General features: G+C 39.2%; 1 protein-coding gene across 1 annotated transcript; it reads right to left on the reverse strand.

Annotated features, from left to right (window-relative positions):
- Positions 1-237: 237 nt before the first annotated feature.
- On the reverse strand, positions 238-10,270 carry dnajb11 (DnaJ heat shock protein family (Hsp40) member B11). Its single transcript, XM_084724432.1, has 10 exons — positions 10,077-10,270; positions 9,432-9,588; positions 6,313-6,410; positions 5,504-5,636; positions 4,441-4,583; positions 3,531-3,613; positions 3,389-3,446; positions 3,182-3,293; positions 2,830-2,989; positions 238-747 (listed from the first exon to the last, which is right to left on the reverse strand). Exons 1-10 carry the CDS (start codon positions 10,148-10,150, stop codon positions 683-685), a joined length of 1,083 nt encoding a protein of 360 aa, XP_084580558.1. The 5' UTR covers positions 10,151-10,270; the 3' UTR covers positions 238-682.
- Positions 10,271-10,338: the final 68 nt, after the last annotated feature.

Consider the following 10,338-nt stretch of genomic DNA (forward strand, 5'->3'; position numbering starts at 1 on the left):
GTATGTTTAGGCATTTATTTTTCCGATCCGTTTGGTTTTAAGTACTTATTTGATCCCATAAAAAGGTGATTTTACATCATGATTGACAGCTGAGCCCTGGCCTGAGGTAGCCAGCTGTGTGGGCGGGACCTCGATACCGTGGCTCTATCCCTGGTCACTGCTACACAGACTCAGTCAAGGTGGCGGCACTCGTATCCGTGATGTTTTGGCTTCGTTTTTTTCCAGCGGGAGACAGAAGAGATGCAGCAACCATCTTTATTTACAGTTTATGTTGTTGACACATTAGTAGACAGTGTTTGTACTGAACTCAGCTAGAAACCAACAAAAAAAAAAGATTGATTTTGAAAATAAACTAACGGGCTAATTACAATAATGCGTAGGGGAAAAACAAATAACAAAGACATGGCCTCCTTCCCATTTATACACTTCCAAATAAAACATCTGCAACTGTGTCACTGCTGTCAAAATGTCGAATATTAAAAACGAATTGGATTCAAGCCATCCTGAGAACAATCTAAAAATAATAAATACACCCTGGCCAGAATTACAGAGCACCCTCCTGTTTATTGAAGATGTACTGTATTTGTGTGTGTGTGTGTGTGTGTGTGTGTGTGTGTGTGTGTGTGTGTGTGTGTGTGTTTGCATGGCAGATAACTCAGTCCAGGTTGTGTCTGTCAGTGTGTTAGTATCCTTGTAGTCCATTGTAAACCTTCTGTACAGAGCCTTGCTTCAGGAGACTCCGAATACCTGCAACAACAGAGCAAAAACTGTTCACACCAGCAGCATATAAAAAAAGATATATACACTTTCAAAGAAATAACATGTATCATGATTTTATTTGCTATTGATCTGCTAAAATACACCAAAGTTAACATGATGAACATGTGACTGTCTTTTTGTTTGTCAACATGACATTTTCAATAATTTACTGTATTCACACCATAACTGAGGCTGCAAGTAAAGATTATGATCATTATTAGTGAGTGGAATTATTCTTTTTAATTTGTCAATTAATTCTTTGGTCTAGTAGTTCCCAAACTTTTCTGGAACACTCTGTTTCAGAAGCTGAAAAAAGTTCACAACCCCCACACCACAATTATTATCAATCATTAACAATAATTGGAGAAGCAACTGATAAGACTGAAGTTGAATTTTAAACAAAGGTCAGCATGATGGCATCAGTAAACCCTTGATTGTTTATTTCCCCTACATAAATCACATTCATTCAACTTTGTTTCACTCTATATTTCTGCCCCGCCCGTCAGTTTGAACCACTGCTCTAGTCCACAGAATAATGATAGACTGATTAATTGGTCCAATTATCTCACACATCTTTGTTCAGTCTTGTCAGTGTGGCTGCAGTAGAGTGATGTTTGTGCTCTCACATGTGAGTTTTGGGAGGGTGGTGAAAATGTTCTAAGTCTTGTACTATAACTCTCATGCATCCTGCTGTAAATGTTCTCCTATGCATTCAAGTTTTGTTGTCATTTCCACACAGAGTACACAGGAATGAAATTCATTCAATTCATTTTTTTACAACCCAAAGGTGCTAACAAGTCATATAGAAATATAAGAATATATATATGCATACACATACACACACATATATATACAGTGCTTAACAAATTTATTAGACCACCACCCAATGTAAGGTTTATGGCACAGCTGCCCTAAATTAACAACATTGGTAATTACCAAAATCATTTTTTATGTTTCTGTATAGTTGTGTTTCCCACAGAATAACTGTGGTAGGATGGGAACTGGGGTTTAGGTATATTTGTCTTTTGTAAATATTTCCAAGAAAACATTAGGATGGAATGATAAAAATAAAGCTTGTGTTTTGGATTTTTTCACTATGTGTGAACAGCTGTTCTTATTTTATTGTGAATTTTTGTATATGCTTGCTACCCTGGTCAGATTTCTGCTGAGTCCCACAGAAATCAATCCGCATGTTGTTACTGGCGACCAAAAAAGTTGAGGAAGGTCCCCTTTTTCTAAGTTATGTTACAATCTGTTCACACATTAACAACGTCATAAATACATATGAAGCAAAGTCTCAGAATTTACTTAGAAATAAGAGACTAAAGTAACATTAGAATTGCTACTAGTGCGATAAATTATCCTGATGTTTTGTTCCTAGTAAGGGTCAAACTCCACTGGACCTCAAGATGTCTTCACATGAACAGAAAAAGAAAATTGTTCTTGGCTCACCGTGTGGTATGATGGGAAGATTTTGCAGAAGCAAAGCACAGTGCTAGGCATCATGGCTGCCTGGCGTACATAAACAGCTAAGCTAACCTTAGAGTTGGATTTAGCAAAGTTAGTAAACCAATCTGAGCCCCATTTAACTGCTGACAATTCAGACATTACTTCTCCTGGTGAGATCGTGGTGTATTAATCTTGTGACTTTTCCTTTATCACTCTCTCTCTCCGCTCCATCACATACAGCTGATATCTCTTTGACTGCACTTGGAAACATCAGCAGCCTCCAAGGTCAAAGTTCAAATAATCTAAACACCAAGCGCGGTGTACAGTGGCAATTTTAAGTGGTGTGTCACACCAAGATGGGCACTTCTGTCTAGTTTGGTGCCAATGGGTTTTCCACTGATCATGTGTGGACACTTATATTTTAAATGCTGCAATGCAACTGATAGCATCTACCTGGTGACGGCCCATGTCTTTTAAACTGTTGGGAGCTTCCCTTTAAGGCAAGTCATGATGTAAAGTAAGTTCTCCTTTAAAGGTATGTTGTGAAGTAAAATAACTTTCCCCCCCAACAGTGATCCTGTCAGGACCAACCAGGTCCTTTAACACTCTCTTCATTCTCACCATCTTTCTGTTGTTCATCGAGCTGCGTCTGAGGAAACTCCACGTCGAAGGTGATGATGAGGGAACCTCGGATGTTGATGTTGTCAAAGTTTGGCAGACCCTCTCCTTTCTTCCACATTCGAGCACCGGGCTTAGTGATCTTATCTCTCACTATATGGACCTGGAAAACAAGGACAAACACACCCATTCAATTTATCTGGCATGTTCAATACAACACTCCTCTTTTTAAATAATGTGAAACTTTAAAATGGTCTTTTACCAAAGTTTTAATAGTCTGAGTTCAAAAACAATCTCAGTGGATAACTAATGCCCCACAGGACAGCTACATAAATATACTAAGTATGTACAGAACCTTGTGTCCATCCAAATGTACAATGTCCATCTCAAAGCCAACCAGTGCCTCCACCAGGGAGATGGTGACGTTGGTGTACAGGTCATCTCCTCTGCGTTCAAACACAGGATGTCTAAAAAAAAAAGAATCACCACATCATGTTACTGTGTTGTTGCAAACAACAGATGCACAAGTGGAGGTTTCGCAGTAAATAAAGCTTATTCATACTTTAACACTTTGATGCGGAAACGCAGATCTCCAGGTTCACCATCGATGTGAGGTTCCCCTGTGGTCACACACAAGACGTTAACGACAAGTAATATTGAAGAACAAACAAAAATGATTTATATCAAGCTTATAATACATTTACCTTCTCCAATGAAAGGGTACTCCATTTCATCTCTCACCCCCTGTTCAATTTCAACTTCCAAGGTCCTCTCTTCATTTACCAGCCTGTGGTTCAGGTTACACAATAGAAAACATGTATTGTGATATTAGGCTTGTACAACTTCTTTCCTAAATGTTATTACACTGTTAATATACTCTCAGTTACCAGTTTATAAGGTATACCTAACTAAACGAATACGGTCTCATACAGTCCTGATACAATTCTTTCCTTCATGAAGGAGGTTATAAAGTTCAGTTTGTGTTTTAGAAAGGTGTTGATTCAACTGGAGGATCATTCTGGAGGCTGCAGTTTGTGCTGTTGTTGAACTGAACTGTGTTATACTGATGAGTTATGTTGCCCACCAATCAGTGAGGCTGCACTAAATAACAAAAACACCTCTTTCAACAGCAACACATATCCTCCATAATCAGAAAACTGAATACACACATGATTATATAAAATCCAGAGAATAAGACCGAACCCAAAGGTGATTAATTAATGAGCAGTAGTTGAAGAGAAAAGCAATACACGCTCTAATCCCCTGGCTCATCTGTGAGCAACTCAGACATGTTTTTCACTCACACAACAGAAGCACTATAGCTGTGTGCACTAGCTCTGTGCATCTCACCCTCCAGCTCCTTCTGATCGGTATAAACGAGACCTGTGGACTTCAAATCTATGTTTTTGACAATACCCACATAAAGTTGAGGCTGGTGTCTAGAAAAAAGGCACTGAAAATGCATTTTATCCACATTTAGTAACCTATGTGGAGCAGAGTGTGCTCCAAGCCTGAGATCAGCTCACTCTGCTCAAGTTTAATCCCACAGACTCTCCCCTCACTGTGCCCTGCAGCTGGGAAGCAAAACACAAGCCACCACAAGCAGTGACTTACTTCACATTAGGACACTCATCGCACACCATCTCCTGAGTCATCTGGAAGCGGCCAGGTCCGAGCTGCGTCGTCCTCATCTCCTGTCTGCAGTTACACTTCCTCTTGCCAGGGGCTTCTTTGGCTATAGGTTTGTTACGTACAACCTGTTTCACAGAAGTTTTAGAAAAGATTATTGAAACAAATTACGCAAGTAATATGACAGGAAGTAAATCAGATGATGAATCAGTAGCTTTTGCAATGTAAGGGCCCATGTCCACATAGTGTTTTTTTCTGAGTGCCTGCATTGTTCTGAATGTGTCTGTGGCCACATGAGGTTACCTAAAGAAAAGACATATTTTTGTGCAGCTGCACCAGGCATTTCACATAGAAAATCTCAGAACTTTTCAGATAGGCGCTGTTGTCATCACTGGCATTTTTTTCAGGCAACCAATCATATATTATGTGAGGACATGTGCCTTGTAGGCCTGTGTGTGTGAATCTCTGAGGCGTGAAGTTTAGTTTCTCTCCTTTGATGCTGTTTGTACTCTGAGGTATCTGCTTTATTTTACTGTTTTCTTCACTTTCATCTGATAGGAGTCCTGTCAAGTTACTGCAGGTGAAAACCCAACATTTACTGATTTTGCTGCTTCATAATAAAAGTATTTAGATAATAAAATCCTTGTTTTATAGCCACTTGACTCAAGATAAGCCTGTATAAAGATACACCTTTAAGTGAGTAGCCCAGATGCAAATCCCTGCTGCTCTGTGCTGACAAGCCAAGTCAAACTGAGACAGCACATCTTCCGTTTGGTGCTCTCAGTGAAAAAATGTCACAGAAACAAAATCCATGTGCAGCACTTTTTTCTTTTCTTTTATTTTAACAGCACAGATGCAGCACCCTCTCACCACCTTTGTGCCAGATAGAACACTATGTGGACACTAACTAACAGCTGCAAAGCTCAGTTTGACAACTCAAAGTGAAAGTCTTTTATTCAAACACACATTTGTAACCAAGTCCGATTTTATATTAGATACTTCAAATGACTGCAGGTTATTCACTTAGAGAACAGGTTTTTCTCCTCACCTCAACAAAGTTCCCAGAGTACACCTCTTCAAGCGTGACCTCCAGGTCCAGGACGATGTCATTTCCTCTGGGAATGTTCCTGTCCTGTTGCTGTCGGTTGCCTCCAAACATGAACCCAAAGTCACCAAAGAAGCTACATAGAGAGGGCACAGTAAGAGGTGTAGTAACATGAGAAGACATTTTTTGAAGTACAGACACAGGCAAACACACAATGCAATCTGTGATCTGATTTAGCATTATTTTATTTAGAACTAGAGGAGTGAACTCAGTAGAGTGCAGATCTCTGCCAGGCAACCCGAAAAGATTATAGAATATTCAGATGTAAACTTTTTGTAATAAACCAACAGTTTGATTAGTAACTATAATTTAATTACAGAATTCTGTGTCAGTAACTGTGATGGATCAATTTCATTTATTTTACAATTTAATCACATATAACTAGTTGTAGCACTGTTAGTATCCTATTAGACATTTGTGTGAATTTTGTCATAATTAGTATATGAATTCTTGAATTATGGACAAAAATGTGCTTTGTGAGGTCACAGTGACCTTTGAGCTGCAGAATCTAACAGTTCATCCCTGGTCATCCAAGTGGACTTTCCTGCATTATTGCATATAAGAATGGGACGACCTGAAAACATGATCTGTGGCCACAGCTGTTGCCAGTATGGAGGCATAAAATAAGGTTTGTCAAGGACCTGGAGCTTGTCTGTTTACCACACACATACGATTGCATGATCCCCTCTAGACTTACACCTGGTGGAGATTTTGTTGTGGGTATAAAAGCCACCAGAGCTCATGAAACCCACCTGGAGAAGATGTCGTTGTGTGAGCCGTGATGTCCCTCTTTGAGTCCATCTTCTCCATAGGTGTCATACTGTTTTCTTTTCTCCTCATCTGAGAGCACCTACAAATAAAAAGACTATCAGTTGCAAAACAATCAAATTCTATATGGCTTTTATTCATGTTTTACATTTGTGTGGAACCAATAACATGCAGTGGTGCATGAATTATTTAGACTTGTACTTAAAACTCTAGTAAAAGTAGATATACATCAGTGTAAAATTATTCTACTACAAGTAAAACTGTAAAGAAATCGTTCTTCAGTAGAATTACAGAGGTATTAGCAGCAGAATGCATTTTAGGTATCAAACGTACTCATTAGGTAACAGAATGACGCCTGTCAGTGTAACATTATATTTTTGTATTGTATTGTATATCATAGTATTTGTTAAACACCCAATTCTGACAAGGGCAACAATAACCTGCTCACTCTACATTATTCCTTAATTATTACATACACATTACTGTGTAAGAAGCATTTTTATGTCATTTTAAAATTGTCATTTTATACTTTTGTTTCAACTATTACAATAAATCTATAATAATCTATAATCTATCATATTTTACAAGCTTGGCTTGGAGTTTGGAGCTTATATTACATATGTAAAACCCTGAACCTTGAAATAACTTTTAATTATAACTGACAGAAAAATATAGTGGAGACTTTCTGGGTAAATACATATATTGTCAGCTCAAGATTACAAGTAAGACAAAATGACAATAACTGGTCGAGTTAAAGAACATTAAACCAAAGTTATTTCTTAGCATCTTTGCAAAAACCTCAAAAATGTGTAACAGGATAACAATGGCACTCAAAATCAAGTCTTCCGCTCTGAGTGAATTTTAAACACTTTCAAATGGAACTATTTAATACTTTTGAAGGACTTTTATCTGTAAATTTCAGACTTTTTAAAGGACCTGTAGCCACCCTGAGTCACTATACTTAGCTACTTTCCATTAACACCTTTTCAGTACAATGTAATTCAAACCAACAGTTGAGGACAAAATCATTTAGCCCCTCTATGAAATTTAAAGTTTTTTTTCAAAAATTTTCCAAGTCTTTTTTTGACAGAGCAAGGAATTTTCAACATAGCCTTTCTAAACATACTAGTTTTCTTTAGAAAGCATAAATTATTTCAGAAAAAACAAAAATTACCAGGGTTAATATTATTACCCCCCTTAAGAAGTTTGAGCCATTGCACAAACCACTGTTGTGCTTTAACTTTGTAATTCTCAAAGCTTGCAAAGTCAAGTTAAAACTGAGGGGTATCTTCCAATTTACACACAGTATAAAAACTTCAGTAAGGGTTTGAGCTGTCACTTGAGAAAGCATTATGCCAAAAACAAAAGAAATCAGTTTAGACTTGAGAAAAAGAATTGTTGATGCTCACAAAGCAGGAGAAGGATATACAAAGTTATCACTGCATTTCCAAGTGTCAAGCACTGGAGTGAGAAGTATCATTAAGAAATTCAATTCAGAACAAGCCTGGCAGAGGTAGGATGTGAAAGATTTCAAAGGCTCTGTAAAGAAAACTAGTGAGAGATGTGTTTAAAGACCCCAGAACAACAGCCAAGATACTAGTGAATGACTGAGCCAAGTCAGGAATTGTAGTCTCGAAGAAGACAATCACTAGAGTCCTGCACAGGAATGGACTGTGAGGTTGCAGACCAAGAAAAACGCCACTTCCACAGAAGAGACACCTTCAAGCCAGACTGAAGTATGCTAAGGACAACCTGGAGAAAAATTATGCATACTGGAAGCGTGTCCTTTGGTCAGATGAGACGAAACTAGAGCTCTTTGGCCATAGAAACATTGCTTATGTTTGGAGAAAGAAGGGAGAGGCGTATAACCCAAAGAACACCGTCCCCACAGTGAAACACGGTGGTGGGAGTATTCTTTTGTTTCTGTGTGCAAAGTAAAATAATGTAAGCATCCAAAATAAAACTAGGATGTTTGGAAAAGCTGTGTTTAAAAAATCCTTGCTCTGTTTAACAGCACTAGGGAAACACTTTTTTTTTTTTCTTAAATGACATTTCCATAGGGGGGCTAATAATTTCATCCTCATCCGTATATGACAAAAAAAACAACCTCACACACCTTCAGCACCTCTTTTACGCAGCCTTCACAGAACTTGAATATTAGAATATTTGAAAAAGCAATATCATTTACATACTGAATTGAATCATAGTGTGCAGGTGTTCATGTGACTTCCACTCCCTCTGTATCAAATCACACAGCTATTCACTGTCATATTTAGAGCAATGTGATACTTTTTCCCTTCTTTATTTCAAACTGTCAACACATACACAGTGTCAAAGGACAACATCAGCATCATCACACACAAAGAGATGAAGCCATGAAAACACAACACAGAAAAAGACAACAGAAGTTACACAACCCTTCATTCATTCATTCATTCATTCATTCATTCATTCATTCATAAAAATTCCCGAGTGAGATAGAAAATTCACTCAAAAACTTGAAAGCTATTACATACAATGATTGTTTTGGTAGTTTTTCTTTGTTTTGTGAGAGAGACATTGTTGACACATTTAATTTCCTTCATAAATAAAAAGGCTAGGGGTAGCTAAGCTAAGATAACATAATATTATCCCACACTGGGAACATTCACACATTATTCATTAATTTACATTCATGAATGTGGAATTTGCAAAAAGAAGAGAGCAACAGAATATAATGTTTCTACAGTAAAGAGCAAAAACTGTCAGAAATGTGAAAATTTGATAGGGGAGCACCTGAAGCGCTTATCTGAATCCACTCCCATATCTCCACGTCTGGTTTTCCTGAATGCCAGCTGTACTCCGTAACAGCCAATCAGATGCAGCCACACGGTATAGTCCACCAATCACAGTGACCATATCGTTTCCAACAACAACCAAATAGCTAAGGTACAAAAGACTCTTGTATTGGTGCCTCTGGCGCTTCCGCACACAATCACGTATTTCAAGACAAAACCTCCAGCACGGTTTCCGTACTGTTATGTAAACACGACTGTCTTTTAGATCACAGTAAGTTTACTCTGCCTCTCCTCAGCAAAGCACACAACAACAACAATACACCCACCTCATAAGCTGCCCCCAGGTCTGCAAATTTGTCTTGAGCTTTGGGGTCGTCTGGGTTTCTGTCGGGGTGTAACTGGAGAGCCAGCTTTCTGTAGGCCTTCTTGATGTCCCTGATTGAAGCCGTCTTACTCACCCCCAAGATCTTATAGAAGTCTCGCCTACAAGACAGACGGAGGTAACACGGGTTAGTATGGACGACACAGAGGCACAAAGCGAGTTCAAAACGTAAAAGACAAGGGAAGCTGCAACCAAATAACCCCGCTGTTACGGGTTGTTACTGTTACAGAGTGAATTGCTGTGATAAATAAACAGCTAGTCTAGCTAGCTGCAGCCCCTTTGAGGGAAGCCGGTTGACTTTCCTGGGTATCAGGGCTAGCTCCGAGCTAACTAAGCTAGTTAAGTAGTCATCCACAAATGGCAGTTACAGTCTGAACTTTAAGCGCTGTTCCCCGACTGTAAACGCTTAGCTAGATAGCAGCAAAACACGGGGAAACACGTATTAGCAAGTTAGCTGAGTGTGTGAGCCTGTTCCTGTCCACTCACACATGTACAGCAGGTCTGGACCAATCACAGTGAAACATGTGGACCACCTGGCGATGCTGTTTCACAGCTGTGTGCGTTCACTCTCCCGGCACACTCGACTTACCCCGCAAGCACCGCCGTGAGAACATAAAGGAGCAGGCAGCACACGCTGCAGAGATTCATCCCTTTGGTAGCCATAGATCCCACCAGCGTTATATTTTAGAAGGAGGTAGCAGAGGAACAGGAACAGCCGGCTTTCAGAAGGTTGGGTCCCACTGCCAGTCACAAGCCTTCTTCCTCCTGTCACACAAAACCCTCCCACTGCATGACGGGTAGCCTGCCTTTCAGACAGAGCCCCGCCCACCATTAAAGACACAGTTCTCAAT

This window comes from Lutjanus erythropterus, chromosome 8, assembly GCF_056507025.1.
Source record: "Lutjanus erythropterus isolate fLutEry1 chromosome 8, fLutEry1.hap2, whole genome shotgun sequence".
In the NCBI taxonomy this organism is placed as follows: Eukaryota; Metazoa; Chordata; class Actinopteri; order Lutjaniformes; family Lutjanidae; genus Lutjanus; species Lutjanus erythropterus.